Here is an 18907-nt window from a genome sequence, read left to right as displayed (position 1 = left end):
GTGTCTGGACATGGTTCCCTTTGCGGGCTCGACGCCTTCAAGCAGCGACCTTTGTGGTCTTTGAGGAAACAGCAGAGGGGAATGAGCAGTTGACCTCCTCATCCTGCCCCGGAGGGTCCCTGCCAGGGCAGCGCAAGACCGAGTAGCAGCATCCCGCCCAGATCACCGCTCCCGCCGCCGCGCGTCCCGGCTCGGCTGCTCCTCTCACCTCAACAGTGCCACCAAGTGGCTCTTTCGCATCATTTCTGGTGGAAACGGGGGCTCCAGAGTGGGGGAAATTTGAGGCAGAGAGGAATTACAACGGGAAGGAGCCCGTGCCCCTGCGACTAGGAGCTGCTGACAGGCAGGGGGGTGCTGGTACCTGCTGATGCCCCTGCCCGCCCCTAGCTAACTGTAAACCTCAGAGCACAGAGTGAACACTGTAGGTAAAAACAAAACAAAACAAAACAAAACCAAAGAAAATAAAAATAATTTTTAAAATCCCACAATTTTCCAGTTCTTGGATTGTGTAACATACTTCCTGGCTTGTTTAATGCAAGTGGCATGGGTATTAGCTAGGGCCAGTGAGAGCTTCCTCGGGTATTTACTACAAGCAAATGTTTCCGAGAGTGAATGGGTAAAGCAGGATTGGAAACTGCAAAGTTCATCCATTCATAGAGGCAATTCTCTTATTAATAAAAACCAGCAGCAGTAAAAGCTGTCTCAGACAAATAGTGGCTCTGGGAGGGACAAATCCCACACTCCAACCTAGAGATGCAGGGAGACGGGAAAGTGGGGGCTTCCCCCTAACTGTGGGGCATGAAGAGGAAATCAGGTGGTGGCCACATATGTGTATTGCATTTCTCTGAAAAACTGGAACTTAGCTAATTGAAGTCCTGCCTGGACCTCGGCTGAGATCATTTCAATGGGCAGGGTTGGTTTCTTTTTTTTTTCACAGGAGTTCCCTCCCCTCCTTCTTCCCATCCTCCGCCTATTAAAACAACTGAAGTCTCACTTGTTAAAAGACCCCATAACGTGGAGGAAGCAGAAAAGCAGCAGCAGGAGTAAAGAAAAAGACGTCTGGAAAATATTATCCGTTTGCTGCTGCTGAGAAACCTCACTGCAACAGTTACTCGGTCAGCAAGGCATCACCAAAGAGACTTTATCTGATGCTGTACATCTTTCAAACTTTCAGACGCTGCCTTGCAACTTCTCCAGGCTCCAGGCTAGCCGGGTTTGAAATAAGATCTTCAGCTTCGACCACGAGAAACTAACTCCTAATTTATTACTTCTAACTTTTTTTAATTATTATTATTATTATTATTTGAAAAAAAAAACCCTCCCACAATTTTGTGCTAGAAACTGAAAAAGAAAGACAAATATATTCTGATTGTTGAAAACACGTGGGAGAAAATGAGCAGGACTGAATAGACTTAAACGATTTTTTTTTTTATTTTAAAATATTTTTTTATTTCCGAGCGTCTCAATAAGTCCCTGAAAAGTGCGATTTGATCTTTTTACCTCAAACTTGGAAACTGTTCTGCGGGAGCAACGGTACGTGAGACCACACAGCTGGCTGGAGCCCCTCTATGACCAAAGGACAGAAGGATAAACAAGGTAGGTGATTTATGATTACGCTTTTGATGCCAGTAAGACAGAAGACCCTCTCCTTCCTTCCATCCCCACTCTTCCAGGGAGGAAAGTTGAATCAGATCCTCAAAATAGGAGTGAGGCGGGGGGAGGATGGTACCGGCTCTACGCTACACCTATTTCAAGCAATGAATAGGACCGCAGTGAGGATGAATGAGGTTTTCAGCTTCAACCCCTCCTCCGTGTAATCCGGTTAAGATGTCGTTGAGCGATTTAAAAAAAATCAAACCAAACTGAACCGAAAATTAAAATGAAATCGAGCAACAGGTCAGGCAGCCGCTCCGCGGAGCCCAGCGGGGGAGCCGAGCCCTGCTCACCGCCCGGCCTGGCTTCTCCTCCTGCCGTTCCTTGCCGCTGCATCCATCACCGGGAGGGGGGGGACGTTGCAGGGGGGAAGAGAGGGAAAGGACTGCGGGGAGAAAGGCGAGGAGGCGGCCAGTGGGAGGAGGGGGGAGTCCCGCTTCGGAGTGGAGCACCCACGGCGATGGAGCTGCTCGGGTTCCGCGCTGAGCCCGGCGGGCGGTTTCCTCGGGAGCGCTGGGAGAGGAAGGGGTGCGGTGGGGCGGGGGCTGCACGGTGCCCGCGAACTTCCAGCGCTGCACGCCTGATCAGGGCCCCGCCCCGTCGGGCAACCCGTTGCATCGGGCCGGGGGCCGGCGGCGGCGGGGGCCGGCTGAAGGAGGAGGGTCACAGTGGGGTGCCCGCAGCCGCGGCGGGGAAAAGGCAGCTCCAGCGCAGCCTTGAACGCCCCTTGCCCGGCTGCCGGAGGGCGGGGAAGGCCCGGCCGCCCCGCTCCGCCCGCTCCCGCCCCGCTCCGCTCCTCTCTGCTCCGTGGGGGTCGGGCTGCCCCCGCCGGGCGGGCACAGTGAGAGCTGCCGGGCGGGACCCGCCAGCCCCGTGGGCTCCTCCCCTCGTGACGTGTCAGCGCGGGGGATCCCCTCGGCGTCCCGCCCACCCGCTGTGACGCAAAGCACCGCCCCCATTTGCTGCGGCGGGCTGGGGGTTCCCCCGCCGGCGCGTGGGGCCGTGGGGACCCGCCGGGTCCCCCCGGTGGCAACGCTTTCGCCATCATCAGTCCCGGGGCGTCCTGAGGATCTCCTCCCGCTGGGAGCCCCGGCCCGCCTGGGAGTCCTCCCGCACCTCTGTGACCTTCCCGGCACCTGTTCCATGGCCAAGACCCAGCTCTTGAGAGCCGTGACACCTAGTCTAGCCAGACTCCATAGAAACCCTGGCAAAGAGGCACCTTAAGAAAGAATTTACCCAATTTCCATGCCCTGAGGGAAGACTCCCGTGTACTACACAACTCCTGGAAACTGTTGTCGGGCCCCTTCTCAGGGCCTGCAGTCACCCAAGGCGTAGCTGCTCCTTGGCGTTAGCAATCCGCTTCATAGTTTCCTTCCTTATGGAGCTTTTTCCATAACGCAGGCAAACGCATTTCTCCAGGACACTGCACGTAAAGCGAGTGCCTCGGGGCTTGCTTAAGAGAAAGGATAGGTCATTTCACCTGGGAGTGATGGCAGTGAGCCCTGTTCACTTTCACTGAAAAACTGCTAAAAGTCCATCCACTCCCTCCCCGTTTAGAGAGTTTTATCACTGGTGTCAATAAAGCCAGGATTTTACTTCATGCTAGTAAACCTTCTGTATCTTCCATGTGTACAGAAACCTTCGGAAAGGTTTTGCCAGTGGGAAGAGCAGCTCTAATCGATTCAGTGCGTTTTCCCATGGTAGTTCAATAGCACCCACCTCAGCTGTTCATATTTATGGTGTGAAAGAAAATTTGCCTTACTTCATTGCCATTCAAGTTTAAATATGTAAAGCTGAAAATTACTCCTACAGGCAGTGTAGTGAGGCTTGACTAAGTAAAACAAGAGTAAGGCTGGAGTAAGGCTTGGAGTAAGGCTTGGAGTAATCAGTTTTGAGCCAAAAGCATCCGTGGACTTAATATCCGCCAACCAGAAGACATTTGTAAACTGGATAATTGTTTAATAGCAATGCAAAGTATCTGAGTACAAATATAATTTACTAATTGATTTGTTTCTTAGAACATTTGATTGGGAGAGAAGGGTTTTTTTCTCTCTTTTGGTTAATGTAACAGCTAGTGTATCGCTGTCTACATTAGGGACAAATCCAGCCAGCAGCCGTAGACTTCATTCCACATTAGTGGCTCAGACCTGTAAAAGACTAAATTTGAGAAGTTTAGTGGGAAACACACATTGAGCAGAGAGGAGAGTCTTTATTTGCTGATCAAAGCTTGTGCATGGAGATGCAATTTGCCATCACTACTAATCCTGCTCTCTATTTTAAATATAACCCTAGACTTAATTTTAATTTTAAGTAAGCCCTTTTCAGAAGATAAATGGCATGACAAAATCTGGAATTGTGATGCTCAGGTACAGTTTGTGTTTACACAAAGGCTGTATGTGTGTAAGGTCACACAGAATATGTATGTGTCAGTATGTATGTGTGTATGTGCACAGAACAGGCACCCAAACACACTTATGTCATCAAGCAGCTACTCTGTTGAAGCCAATGCTATTAATCTCACAAAAGGGCTTTTTTTTTTTTTTCTTAGGCTTTCAAAATATTCCTCCTTCAGTTATGTGCAAACAATCCCTTGGGAGCTGTATGCACATATACCCAAGTGTGTTGCCAGGCTCACTGATCTCAGGCATCCTGCTGAGTGAGAGTTGCATGTTCATCATAGACAATCCCCCACTAAATCTATCTTCAGGTGAATACAGGAAAGGAAAATAGGCCTGCTGGGTTCTGTTGTGCTTTTTTTGAGGAAAAACTGTTTATATGGAACTGGACAACTAATGAGTCCCATATCACATTAGAAAAATAGCATTACAAAGATCAGTAACCTAAGCCTTGCAGAGGGTTTTATAGCCCTCTGAGAACCTCTGGCACAGCTCTGATTTCCTTTTTACAGGTGAGGAAGCTGAGGCAGAGTGAGGTGAATCCACCTACCTAAGGTCACCAAAATCCAAATTATCTGTGTCCTGGCCCATTCTTAGATTCCCTAATGTAAGAAATGCAGTAGCTAAGCAATGATCCATTAGACAACCTTCATAAAGAAGGATAAAGAAGATCAATCTCTATAACTGTTAAATCTACACATATATTTTTATGATGAGTATTCTAGAAATAGCAGCTTCACAGAGAAGAAACACTACAGAACAGCAAGATAAATTATCCACTGATTGCTCTCTTCAGCAAAATACTTGAGTGCACACTTATCTCTAATGACATACTTACATGCTTTGCTGAATAAAAAGCCTTGGCATTAAGTTTTAGAGGATCATGAGCAGCAGACATTCAAGAATTCAGCTTCTATACAGGCATGTTAAAACGAAACATTTTCAAAGGTTTTCAGAGCTCAGCTATTCTGGTTGCAACACACATTTGCAGACAAGTCTGATGTGCAGATCTTGTCCAGGGAGTTGGTTTGTATTAGCATTTTAGTTTGACTCAGAAGTGTGCTTTTGAAGCCAATGCTGTACTTCTCCCTCCCTCCCTCCAACCATATTGTCTGGTTTGCATTGTAAAGCAGTCACTGGGCACACAAACTGGATTCCTCAAACTAATTACAAGATGTACCTCTGGAACACACTTATCTGACACTAGTGGGTTTTCATTTCATGGGGTCTGACTAAAATTAGTTCAGAGTAAAATAAGAAAACGGATAGAGAGAAGGAGGATGGATGTCTAGAGAGACTAAGGTTCTTATGAACCTTATCAGGATGCCAAGAGACACTCAAGGCCACACAGTTTACTAATTGGACTGTGAAGTCAAGTATCTGTGAGAGTACATTTCTTGGTCATTCTTTTCCATAGGAGCCTTCAAAGAGGCACACGTGACCTCTTCCTGTGCAGCTGCTACAAAGCACATATATACTTTGGACTGATTATTGTATTCAAATGTGTCATTGAATGAGCAACAGCCTATCTAGCATTAGGGCTTAGCTTGTGGCTTTCATATTTCATTTCTACTAGATGGGCTGGTTAGTACTGACCAGCTCCATCCAGGGAAATAAACAGCTTTGAGTTCATTACAGGTTGCTCCATAGCTGACCTTGAAGCCTCTCCACATACACTCATTTTGCACATACAAGAAGTCTGCTGAAGGCTGTGTAAGGCTTGTACTGGGTTCTCCACTGCAGGGTTAGGTGAAGGTGCCCGTAAAGGATTGAGGTGTCCAAACTGCAAAGCAGGATTAGCAGTACTGTCACAAGCTTCAGGTGCAGTACATGGGGAATGTAGACACCTCCAAAGAGAGTCAGACTCAGCTAGTGTCCTGGGTAGGGCAAGCTTTAATAATGAGTAATTAATGTCTGCAATTCCTTACTGAACACTTGAATCTTCAGTCTTTTTGCCCACTGAAAGTGTCCTTCAGGTATGATGCAAAACAACAGGCATTCAAACTTTGTTCAGTGCTAACTAGTTCTCACCCCTAAAAAAATAATAGTAAAGAATCATAGAATTCATTGGGTCGGAAGAGAACTATAAAGTTTGGAACATTGCAAATACCACCTTCCTCCTGCTTTACAGAACTGGTTAGAAACCTGTATAGAAAGTGCATGACCCAGGCTTGACTCCAGAGACAGTGAGGTAACTCACTAACTCAGCTTCTCACCAGGTGAGGAGCCAGGTCCCTCTTTTCAGTCCAGCACCTGTTCCCATGTAGCAGCAGCAGCTCCATGTGTAAGTATCAGTGATCTGCAATTATCCCTGCTGATCCAGGAATATGGACCAGATGCATGGATTCCATTGTGGAGCACTTTATCCCTAGACTAGCCAGTGGGGTTTTTTCTTTCTTTTTTTTTTTTTTTTTTAAATGCTGCAATGCCTGTTTCCCAGGACAGTCTGACTGGGTTAAAACTCTCAGGGAATTGAAGATCTGTTAGGCTAAGACATAAACAAAACACTAAACTGTGTTCATCATACAAGGAGTGTTCGGTATCCCTTGCCAATTATCTGCTGTAGTGAAGGCAACTTTGAATATAAGCAATTACATTTTTCTGAAAGTCTGTTGCTAGTACTTAGAGAGCTTATCAGTGTAATGACTGAAAAATAGTTGTGGCTTTAGAAGATAATATGGGTGCTTATCCTTCACCAGGCTTTAGACACTTACATCTGGACTCAGCATGGCATTATTCAAAATACTAAATTCTAAATACTAAATACATTATTCTAAATTAAATACTTCTAAAACAAAATACTGTACACTGGTTCATGTGACAAGTTCAGGAAACTTCAGGAATCAGTTTCAACTGATGTCTAACTAAGGGTGACATTTCTAACATTTCACTGTTTTAGGCCAGGCTGGTTACTCATACCAACACTGTCTGACCTTAAAATCTCCGGAGCAGCTACTCTCCATCCTTAGTGCTCTTATTTGACTCAGCAATTCATTTTGGTTCCAGACTTGTACAAGCATCATTTCCTTTTAATGTCATTGGAGACTCAGTCATTGGAGAAGGGTGGAGAGGTTTTGGCTTCTTTGCCGTTGTTGGGGCATGTTCAAGTTGATAAAGATCAGTTCTGCTGGGCAAGTTATCAATAGCTCACATGCTACAGCAGAATATTGAGCAACTTTTGCCAGACTTTCCTTGAGATTCAGTTAGTTAAAAGACTATACATAAAAACCTCAGTTGCACACACAAAGAGGAAAGTTTCTTTGATGAAAGCCAAGAATTTAGATCAAAACACAGTTTATTTTCCCAAGGTTGACAGTGAAAGGATAGGAAAAAATATTGTTTTATTAAGACCAGAAGCCCATTTCTTGATCTTAAAAGACTGGGGGTTTTGCGAGGGAGGGAAGCTGTGCTGTAATGACAAGATCAGAGAATTAATTCTTCTCTTTTTTTTTTTTTTTTCCTTTTTTGTGGAAACACTTCATAGAAAAAGAAAAAGCAATAGCAAATTATTGTAAGAGATTCTTGGTACGGTTTATAGTCAGTCAAATGTAAATGCTCCAGATTTTAATCTAAATCCTGTGAGCTCTACCCATACAAGTGATCCATTGATTTCAGCCATATACTTCTTAACATAAGCAGACTTTAACCTCCACTCACTAATGGGAATTTTCTATTTCTGGCAAAAGAAGTAGTAGACCCCAAATGGGAAAGCAGAGTACAACTGCACCCTTGATGAAACTTTTGCCTTGATGTTAATGATCTTTTGTGTGCTTCAGGGATTAATAAACACACAGGCTATTTGACTACAAGGCGATCTAGAGGGGATCCATTACTTAATCTGTATTCTAAAGCAGGTCTACTCTGGGCACTGAGTTTTAATTCATCTCTAGTAGTGGTAAGCATAACCTATCTTTTATTAGGCTTCTCTACCACCCCTGTTGTTAAGAGACCTTCAGACAGGCCAGGGGGCTGGGACAGTGTCTTTTGCTGGTGGGTGAATTCAGCACCTGTTGGAGCCCAGCTGTAAGCATTCAAGGAAGTCCTAGAGGTAGGGTCTTATTTCTGTGACAGTGTCTCCAAATATACATTTAAGAGGATTCCCTCCGCCTTGACATTTAAGACCCTAATAGCCAGTGGAAAAAAGCACAGTCCTTGTAACTTCAGACTTTATGCTCGCCTATTTTATTTTTATTTTTTAAGTGATTCTGTGTTGATGACTTTTTTCCAAGCCTGTAACTTTTCAGACACAGCTATAATTGATGACAGCTATGCTGCTGCAGAATGGGAGTATTTTTTCAAGAAAGAGTTAAAGACATATAATGTAAGGAAGTGCTTTGACAAGCAGATGGTGAAACAAACATGATCAGCAGACAAGCAAGATGATAGCAGCAAGGAAAATATGAATAGTTGTAAGAAGACACAAGTATTAAGCGTGTTACTCAGAGGTCCTAATTCAGCAAAGTATTCAATCCAGATTTCCAGATTCACTGGGTTGCTACACACTTGCTGGGTTTGCCTTAAAGAGACATTATCTGGTTTATGTAATCAAATGCATCCATTGGCATAAAACATTGTCATTAACTTTCCTGTAATTCTGAGAAAACTATTGCATAAAATGGTTAATGTGATTGTCAAGAAAAAGCTGTTAGGTAGCAATATATTGTGCCTGTCTGCCTGCCTGTGTTGTTTGCCTCAAGAATATCTGAGCACTCTCTTTGCCAACCAGCTCCTCCCTAACCCAGAGCTTAAGTTAGATTTTACAGCCAGGTAACTTAATATGAAGAAGTCATAAGAATCGACTGATGTTCTAATGAATTATTTAGTCCAGGGTGGAGTCTTGGCTCTGTTAAATTTATGTGTACTTGTGCCACAGACATAATCTCAGTCAAGTTTTAGCCCTGTACACACATGCTCTAGCATGCATGTCTCTATGTACACAAATGTATGAATAATACATTTTTGCAGTGGTATTGAGAAGACCTTTTTAAGCAGATGTCTGATTATATAAATATAAATGATAAATATAGTCAGACATCTGTTTTAAAATTATAAATACATTCAGACATCTGTTTTAAGAATGTCTTTTCAATAGTTTTGCAAACATAACTAAGCGACAGAAGTTACACAGGGCAAGACACAGTCGTGTCATGGATGGGGGATGAGGAGGGGCTGCCCAGACATTCAGCTGTTCCTCTTGGCTGTGATCATGTGAAGTGAGTGGTGGCCCAGAAGCCCCTTCTCCAAACTCCCCAGAATAATATGACAGTGTCTCATTCGGCAGCCCTAGGCTGCCAAAATTAGATGCTGACACAGACAGCACCTTCTGTGAGGACATTACAAAAAGCAGAAAAATCCCTAGAACATGAAGTGTATTTGAGTCTTACTTTACACAGAGGAAGTACTGCTAAGAGATGTGGAGTTCAGCAAGGTGATGCAGTAAGTCAGATTCAGTAAGACACAGCCAGAAACACAGGGTGTTTCTGTTGATGCTGAGCTCTATGTTGTAGCCATGAGCACCCCTGACGAGGTCGCATGTCAGCAAGTGGTGGCTCTGCTAACAGTTTTTCTTCTTCTTTGCAGATGCATTGTGAGAGGTTTATATGTATCCTGAGAATACTTGGAACCACACTCTTCGGGGTGTCCCTATTGCTGGGAATCACCGCTGCTTACATTGTGGGCTACCAGTTCATCCAAACTGACAACTACTACTTCTCCTTTGGACTCTATGGTGCTATCCTGGCATCACATCTCATCATCCAAAGCCTGTTTGCCTTCCTAGAACACAGGAAAATGAAGAGGTCGCTAGAGACTCCAATCAAGCTGAACAAAACTGTTGCCCTTTGTATTGCTGCCTATCAAGAGGATCCTGACTACTTAAGAAAATGTTTACTTTCTGTGAAAAGATTGACCTACCCTGGAATTAAAGTTGTTATGGTCATTGATGGGAACTCAGAAGACGACGTTTACATGATGGACATTTTTACTGAAATCATGGGTAGGGACAAATCTGCTACTTATATCTGGAGTAATAACTTCCACAACAAAGGTCCGGGTGAGACGGAGGAGTCTCACAGAGAGAGCATGCAACACGTATCTCAGCTGGTCCTGTCCAATAAAAGTGTTTGCATCATGCAGAAATGGGGTGGAAAAAGAGAAGTAATGTACACAGCATTCAAAGCACTGGGGAGAAGCGTGGACTATGTACAGGTAGGTATTAGTGCACCAGGTCAGTGCCAATTCAAACACACTTTGAAAGAAAGCAGCTTTTGTATATTTTGTGCAGCATGTTAGAGGCCATCCTAGTCCCTGATGAACACAGTGCTCCTTTCAGACTTAACAGCTTGACCGTTAAAAGTGTATTTTGCTACCTTTTCAAATGGCCAGGCTATCTGTGAATATGCTAAATCTGTGCACCAGCTACTGGAGAAATCTGAAATCCTTCCTCAGACTTCAGTATTGCCCCCTCAGACAAATAATTTTGCTTCAGACAAAGCCAGTGGCCTCCTGAGGACCCCTTCTTTGCTCTTGTGGGTCAAGATCTTGGTCAGGTTTGGGTTTTTTTTTGAAAGGTTGTTAGCAGCCCCATATGCAAGGAGGCAGACAGGTATGTGGCATTAGGGAATTCCTCAGAGCAGTGGCAGAGTCTATAAAAATGATGGGGATGCTTTAAAGGCTTCGAAGGATGTGTGGAGTATTCAATATAAGGGTGAATGTGCAGCTTTGAAAGAAAGATTTCTTCAGCTAAAGCCTGAAGGAGCTTTTGCTTCACTTACAGCTGCATTACCTCAGTCACCAGGACTTGGCCTTTAAAGCCCTTATGACACTATTCACTTAAAAATGAATTAGGCTGGGTCCTCTCTCGCTGTTTCCAAAGCAGCAGAGACACATTTCTTTCCAGCTGCCTTGGATCCTGTGAAAGATTTGCTATGTTTTTGTCTTTCACATGGAAGAACTTCTCACTCCTGCAAACAGCCCTGCTGACTGCTGGACTGGGAAGAGGTTGGAGGAAGGGAAGGTGGGTGCTCTCAGTGACTCTAGCTGGACACTGAGGACATTCCTTCTTTATCAATCAAGTCCAGCAAGGTACATTTGACTAATCCCACTGAATATGAGATCGAGCTTCCTAATTAAACACCCTCAGCCATTCCCACCTTCTCCCAACCTCAGACATGCAGCTGTCTCTTCCAGTGGTGCAGCAGCTCCCTGTGAGACACTCTGCTGGCTCAAGGCAGCTCCATAGCAGAGTCAGATGTTTTTCTGGGGTCCTTGCCCAGCCTTGGACTAGGGTGTGTGTGTGTGCACCCTCTGCATGGCACAGCATCCATGGGCACAATGTCCAAGGGATGTGGAGAGGCTGCCAGTTGCTGAACTGAGAGCAACAAGTCCTCCATACAGGAGGGGCAGCAACTGAAGATTGCTGGGAACAGCTCTGCTGTTGGAGCTGGGAGAGTAGGGCAGGGATTTAAAAACCATCCTCTACCACTTCCAAAACTGAAACTGATTTATTCTCTGAAAACAATGGGCTTAAGCTCTCCATTGTGTGCACTTTGGTTCTGTGCTGTTGGGGTAAAAACACTGTTTTTCTTTATTAGCATGGTTTTATAATTACTTAACACAGAAGTATCAGATTGCAGAGAGAGAAGGCAGAGAGGAAACAGATTCACTGTAACTTTCTTCCCTCAGTCCAAATCCTGGATTTATTCAGGGAATCAGGAAAAAAGCATTTCTATTTCAACAGCCATGGCATAAACTGAAAAAATGGGAGAGATATTTCTGGTCTTTCAGTCAATTAACACTCCTGACCTGGCTCTGAAGTCCTGATAAATGTGTCCAGGACTGTAATGCTGCTGTAAGCTGCCACCAAGGGCTGCAGTAATGATTAATGCCACAGTCACATCTACATTAGAAATGGAGCACCATGGTGGCCCAGGCTACTACACAGGCAAGATGCAATGCAGCTAAGAGGTGGTTCTGTTGTATGGATGAATGAAGGTCAAGATTTTCTAGTTGATTTTTTGGAGGTACCCAGGATAAATTACTTTAAACAGGTCTGACCTTTTAAGGGTTGAGCAACCTGCATTGGTGATCAAGCATATTCAAAAGTGGACCAGTCAGTACCATTGCTCACCCCTGAAAATGTGAGCCTCACAGTTCTTAAAAGACACCTTGGGATTATAAACAGGCAATCATAAGCTGTCAGACCAATGCAGATAAGAAGCCTTTGCTCATTAGTGGCATCTCATTAAATATCTGAAATTACTGTGAAGGCTTATTTCTATCCTGGAGGAGGTTAGGAAGGTGCAAGCAATCAGATAGAGGAGTTAAATTCATAGGTATCGTTGCAGAGCTAGGCAGGGCAGCTGATGGAATTCATCTTGGCTGGATGGAGATACATGTGTGGACAGTCTAGTGCAGCCTGAACTTCTCAGACCAGCTTAGATAAACTCCCACGGGCTACAATGAGCACCTGAATAGCTCACTGAAGGTCAGCTGTCCCTGTCATGCAACTCTATGACCCAAGGCAGCAATTTCTAGGTCACTCAGCCCTTATGTGGAAAGATTGCAAATTGGCTCTTGGGCTGTGCTGGGCCACCCCTAGCTGGGCAGACCCTGATGTGTTTTATTTGGGTTCCTAAGTGTCTGCCTTTGGGTGTTTATTCTCTTCACCTGCAAAAACCTCATCCAGATGGAAAGGGATGGCTTGTCAGGTTTGACCCAGAAACCCAGACACATCCATTGTGCTGACATGCCCAAAACACATGCTGGTGGTTTCAGGATTCCTCATCTCATAAAAACTGTGCTGCTCATGTGCAGGTCTTTCTGCTATGGACAAATGATTCCAATGGGATGGGGGCTGCTCAGCAGCACCAAGTGACAGGCACTGGAAGGAAAGCAGAGGGGCTGGGGAGGGGGCTGGTCCCAGCCCACCACTTATGGTCAAAAGAAATAGTTTGAGTATCACTGCCTGAGCCCTGGGGTACTCAGCAAACTACAGATTCCCTCTGCAAACCACTCAGCAAAAGACATGTTCAGGAAGCCCCAGACAGAAATATATAGGCATCTTTTCCCCTCTTTAGCAGAATTGGTTTGCTCCCTTTCTGTCACCAAGTGCTGTCACTGATGGCAGCTTTCCACCAGACGTGGAGTCATACCTTGGCCAGGTTCTAAAGATGCTCCTCAACCTGAGTTCTTTGAGAAGAGCTGGGTGCATCAAGTTAGTAGGAGCTGGAGATGTTTGGGACTTTTCTCCTTATAGAAACATGAAAGATTTTACCAGCTTTCACCTCTTAGACCCCTCAAATTGAATGTGGAGGGGAGCATTTGGCAGACACTCAGATGCATCCCATGCTATGATGCTCTATTGTCCCAGGTTACCTCCCTACTCGAGTCTGGTCCATATCAGGGCCCCAAACTACTATGACCCTCCTTAACAGACCAGATACAAACAGACCTCCACCCCTCTGGAGCAGGAGGTCGTAGGGTGTTTTGAAAGTGTGGATGAAAGGACACTGAAATTAGGATACCTGATATAAACCCTCACCAAATCTGACTTAATTCATGCAGAGCTGACAACTTTTGCTCATCTGAAATCACAGGAATACAACGTGAGGATAAACTGGAAGCAGTATGAGAATTTGTAGTGCAAGTTCCAGCCGGCCAGAGGGGTGTTTCTGGGACAGCTTCCTCTGCTCCAGTTTCTGGGTGTCTGCAAAAGGAGTTTACTTATGATGGGGGCACGGCTTTCAGCAGCAGCAGCTGTGACAAGGAGACACAGGTTGCAGCTGCAGCAGCCCACGTCACTGGGCTCTCAGTGAAGGGAAGCAGTGCCAGCTGCCTCACAGCCCAGCCAGCCTGTCTGAGCCCTCCTCCTACTCTCCAGGGGAAAGGCAGTTCCTAATGTACACACACAGTGTTTAGTTGACTAGGAGTGTTTGTGTGGCTGAAATGCCTTGTGGATGTGTGTCATCTATTTCTGCCCTGGTCTCATGGAGTACTCACTTCAGGACTCACTCCGTCTGGCTTTACTTGTTTTTTACAAGAATGCCAGAGGAATATAGAAAATACTTTCTATATATCAAATGTCAAATCCCTGCACTGCTAATAACACACCATGCATCTAAAATTAAAAATTAGTTTGTACTGGAATCCAAAATACATATCTTACATGAACAGCTAAAGCCTTCTGTGACTCAAAGAACTATTAGGTTTCTTCCCAGACTCCTAGCTGACTTTTTCTTTTTTATAACAAGTCTCTGGAATTTAACTCCTCACTCCTTCCCTCATATGGCAGTGGGAAACATTAGACCAGGGTGCTTGAGCCATGCAGCCGATACAGGGAAACTCTGTGTCAGGGCTCAGCAGGGATCTGCCATATCCCCACATACATTGCCTGGCTCTGTAGTGCCCCATCTCTGAGAGTTTCTCTCTTATTCAAAGAAACCAGCCCAAGGTGCCAGTGAAACAAACCGAGCTGATACAGAAGAGAGGATTGTTTGCCTGCACAGCACTAAGGAGCACTCTGGTTTATCCACCACCACTCCTTGCTGTCTGATGCAAATGGTCTTCAGCAACAGCATCAATGCTCTCCAAAGTGAGATTTAATTGCATTTGGGAAAATACATAGAGAGTCACTACATTTCCCTACGTGGTTTTTATTTTGTCCTCTAGTGTACTCCCTAACCCATTTTTTAAAATTTTTGTCTCTCTCGTAGGTCTGTGATTCAGATACAATGCTTGATCCAGCCTCATCTGTGGAGATGGTAAAGGTTTTAGAAGAAGATCCAATGGTTGGAGGAGTTGGAGGTGATGTGCAGGTGAGTACAATGATTTTCAGATTAACAGAGGGACCTACTTGCACTGCAACAGATTTCCCTGACTGGAATAGCTTTTAATATACTGTGATACCATTATAGAGGCTCTTATGAGACCTTACCTATTTTATCCATTGAACAGAAACTCTTATTCTTGGATGTGAGCCCAGCTAAAATTGAACAATTTTAACACCAATAGAAAGCAAACAAATATTGTTCTACCCCATATACATGAAAACTGGGGCTCTGGGATTGTCAGGACTGTTATGGCATCTTTGAGTCTCTGGGTACCAAAGAAAAGCTATAGGAGAGTAGGGAATAGAGAGCAGGTCTCCCAGAGCCAAGTTCAGCACCCCAAGCACTTCAGTTATGCTACTAGTGGCAGGCAAGCTGGTTAGGAATTAAAACCTTTCTGAATGAGCACCCTGTGTACTGCTGAGTGTCCTCTGCATCTCTGTCAGGCAGGACAATGAAAAGCCCCCAGGTCAGCCCAGCTCCACTTCTCTCAAGATTTCCAGCATTGCTGAGTTTGGTGGACAACTATAGCAAAAAGCTATTCACTCCTTTTGCAACAGTTGCCTCTGCTGCAATTTATAAGAAAAAATGCATATAAATATTTCAGTTGGACTTGGGATTGATCCTCCATACTCAGCTGAGCTTTTATGTGAGACAGAGGAGAAAGGGCCATCTGTACAGGCAAGCACTCACTAAGGTACACAGAAGGATTTTAGGCATGTGGCTCTTACCTCTAGAGGTTAAGATTCCCACAGAAACCTGAATATTTTTGTGGGTCTGGGCTGAAGACAAACCAGGCATCAGTATGGGTTCAGTTATGACAGTGCAGGTTCATAAGTATGAAGGTTTATAAGGCCATATATCCTCTAGGAGAAAAGGTGGAAGAATGAAGGCTCTGGGCATTTTTTTTCTTAATTCACTTTCCAACATACACAAAATACATCTGAGCTGGTGTATACTAAGAACATGGATGTGAAGACATGGACTTGGGCATGTGCTCATGCCTCAATCAGACTTTTAGAGTATGCCTATGGTCATATTTTAAATGTAGGCTTCAGCTTCAGGTGAGCTTTAGGGCATACAGAAGAGGAGGCCTGAGACCTTTATGCAAACCAAAGAATGCCCCAACCAGAGTACCACAATATATCTTGGGGAAACATAATATGGCTGATACTTCAGACAAATCAGAACAGGTTGTTTTTCAGAAGGCCTGATGTCAGATATGGGCACATTGTCCAGGGTCAAACCTGTAGAGCAAGCCTCACAAAACCAAAAAGTAGGTGAAATGTGGGCTCATTTTTTCTTGTGCTCTGGAAGAGCTTTAGGGTGACTGTGAGAATTCCTTTGAGTCCCAAAGATGTGATCAGAGGGGAGAAAGAAGCAGGAGACCACATCTGGAACTCCACCATCTCCTCTTGAGAGAGTCTGAGGCCAGCAAGTCCTTAACAGTGGGTTAAGGGAAAGGAAGAATGAGTCAGGAAATATGTTTATTGAGGCAGAAGAGGAAAGGTTGTGAAGAATAAGAGAATATGTTGGTGGAACACACTTTTAAAGACTTCATCTTGCTCTTCCTGTCAATGTCCTGCACTGTACCGGTAACTTATGGATTTGTCATTGGATCAAGAGCATGATTCCCCCTATATTCAGCTAAGGGTACTTTAGCCTCTGTGAATCCCTGTGGATATTTTCTTTCTCAAGAGCTCATCTAAAATGAAAACATTTTGTATTTTGCAGATCTTGAACAAATACGATTCCTGGATATCCTTTCTGAGCAGCGTGAGATATTGGATGGCATTTAACATAGAAAGAGCCTGTCAGTCCTACTTTGGCTGCGTCCAGTGCATCAGTGGACCTCTGGGAATGTACAGAAACTCTTTACTCCATGAATTTGTGGAAGATTGGTACAACCAAGAATTTATGGGCTCCCAGTGCAGCTTCGGAGATGACAGGCATCTAACTAACAGAGTGCTAAGTCTGGGCTATGCAACAAAATACACAGCTAGATCCAAGTGCCTTACTGAAACACCAATAGAGTATCTCAGGTGGCTGAATCAGCAGACCCGCTGGAGTAAATCCTACTTCAGAGAGTGGCTTTATAACGCGATGTGGTTCCACAAGCACCATTTGTGGATGACCTATGAAGCTGTAATCACTGGATTCTTTCCTTTCTTCCTTATCGCCACAGTCATTCAGCTCTTCTACAGGGGAAAAATCTGGAACATCCTCCTCTTCTTGTTGACAGTTCAGCTAGTGGGCCTGATAAAGTCTTCCTTTGCCAGCTTCCTTAGGGGCAACATTGTCATGGTTTTCATGTCACTCTACTCAGTGTTGTACATGTCAAGTTTACTGCCAGCAAAGATGTTTGCAATTGCCACGATAAACAAAGCAGGGTGGGGCACGTCAGGAAGAAAAACCATTGTAGTTAATTTTATAGGACTAATTCCAGTCTCCATTTGGTTTACAATCCTCCTCGGTGGTGTAATTTTCACTATCTACAAGGAATCGAAAAAGCCATTTTCTGAGTCAAAACAGACAGTTCTCATCATTGGCACAATACTCTATGCGTGTTACTGGGTTATGCTTTTGACTTTGTACTTGGTTCTGATCACCAAGTGTGGCAGGCGGAAGAAAGAGCAACACTATGACATGGTGCTAGATGTATGATGTTTCCTTGGGAAGTCACCCAGAGAGTTGTAAAGCAACCCAACCACCTTGTAGTATCTGTGGCATCGGATGGGTGATGCCAAGGGAAATGGATCATTGCTGCTGGGAATAGGACATTTATATTCCTCTGGGTTCATTTTCATCCTGCCAAAGTAAGGAAAAAAAAAACTATTTAAAAAAATGACTTTTTTTTTTTTTTTTTTTTTTTTTTTTAATTTTCAAGGGGAGAAAATGCAAACCACACAGTTTCAACCTGTTCACAAGAAAATGGGAGAACTTCTATGTTTATGCACTTTTCATTGTGCATATGCCTGACAGTGTTATGTTCTATATACCTCACTGGTCATGCTTATGTGTGTGGACAGGAAGGGAAGGAGTTTAGCGAATAGAGAAAAGGATCTTACAACCCCTTGCAACCTAATTTATGAACTTCTCTTTTTTTATAGTTCTGTTTATAGGAAGGGTCTTTTTTGTGTTAGGCTGCCAAATGTAATGCCAAAGGTAAATTTTAAGAGGCGATTGGCTGAGCTGTATTTTTATATTTTTGTATTATTTGTGTGTGTGTATTTTTAAGCCAACTTTTTTTTTTTTAAATCACATATTTTATATTTTACTATCTGCCAAAAAAGCTGCCTCCCCAACATTTTGTTCTTTAGCCTTTTTTAATACATTTGGGGAAAAAAAATTATACTTCCTCCCCTAAAATTTGTGTGGATATTGACATTATTCACAAAAGAAAGAGTAAAGCATTTTTGCAGCTGATGAATGGTTATTTCTGTGAAAAAGCATTTAAACGTTCTCTTTGAAGACATTTATTAGGAAATGCCCAACATAGTCAGTTTTTTAATACAAGCATATTTGTGCATAAAAAAGGCCAAAGGGGTAGATACGTGCAATCTGGGGTTATGTTTTGGATAACATTGTAAAAGGGAAATTTGCTTCTCTGCTGAGAGCATAATATCCCAGTGATGCATAATAGCCATAAGGCAAGGCAGGCCTTGATGCCACTGGAAAAGACATGGCTATGGGACAGATCCCACTGATTTTTCATGAGACCTGAGGAGTCAAAACTTCTGATCTGGTAAAATGGTGAGCACCCAGAACTACTATTGACTTCACTGATGGTCGTACTTGTTTATAATCTGCTAGAAGCAAGTAGATAGTTCATATTTTTACTTTAAAAGAATACATGGAAGGAAAATGTTAACAGTTTCAAAATTTAGGTATCTTTCCATAAAACTTTTATAGTACCCTTCACAGAGTTTCCAAAAAATACAAGATTAGCTCTGACATCCAGTGTCATAGAGACCTCCAGTACTGAGCCCAAAAATTTGTGTTTAACTAAAGCATATCTACCAGAAAAGATGC

The 18907-nt window shown here is 44.0% G+C and overlaps 1 protein-coding gene across 1 annotated transcript; it reads left to right on the top strand.

The window, feature by feature from the left end:
* Positions 1-1042: 1042 nt before the first annotated feature.
* HAS2 (hyaluronan synthase 2) lies at positions 1043-18160 on the top strand. The gene is made up of 4 exons (XM_008505337.2): positions 1043-1596; positions 9630-10256; positions 14762-14863; positions 16610-18160. The coding sequence occupies exons 2-4, from the start codon at positions 9630-9632 to the stop codon at positions 17537-17539; spliced, it is 1659 nt and encodes a 552-aa protein (XP_008503559.1). The 5' UTR covers positions 1043-1596; the 3' UTR covers positions 17540-18160.
* The last annotated feature ends 747 nt before the right edge of the window (positions 18161-18907 follow it).

This window comes from Calypte anna, chromosome 2 (assembly GCF_003957555.1).
Source record: "Calypte anna isolate BGI_N300 chromosome 2, bCalAnn1_v1.p, whole genome shotgun sequence".
NCBI classification, from domain to species: domain Eukaryota; kingdom Metazoa; phylum Chordata; class Aves; order Apodiformes; family Trochilidae; genus Calypte; species Calypte anna.
Note: the sequence above shows the minus strand (reverse complement) of the source record. Positions and strands in the feature narration are given on the sequence as shown.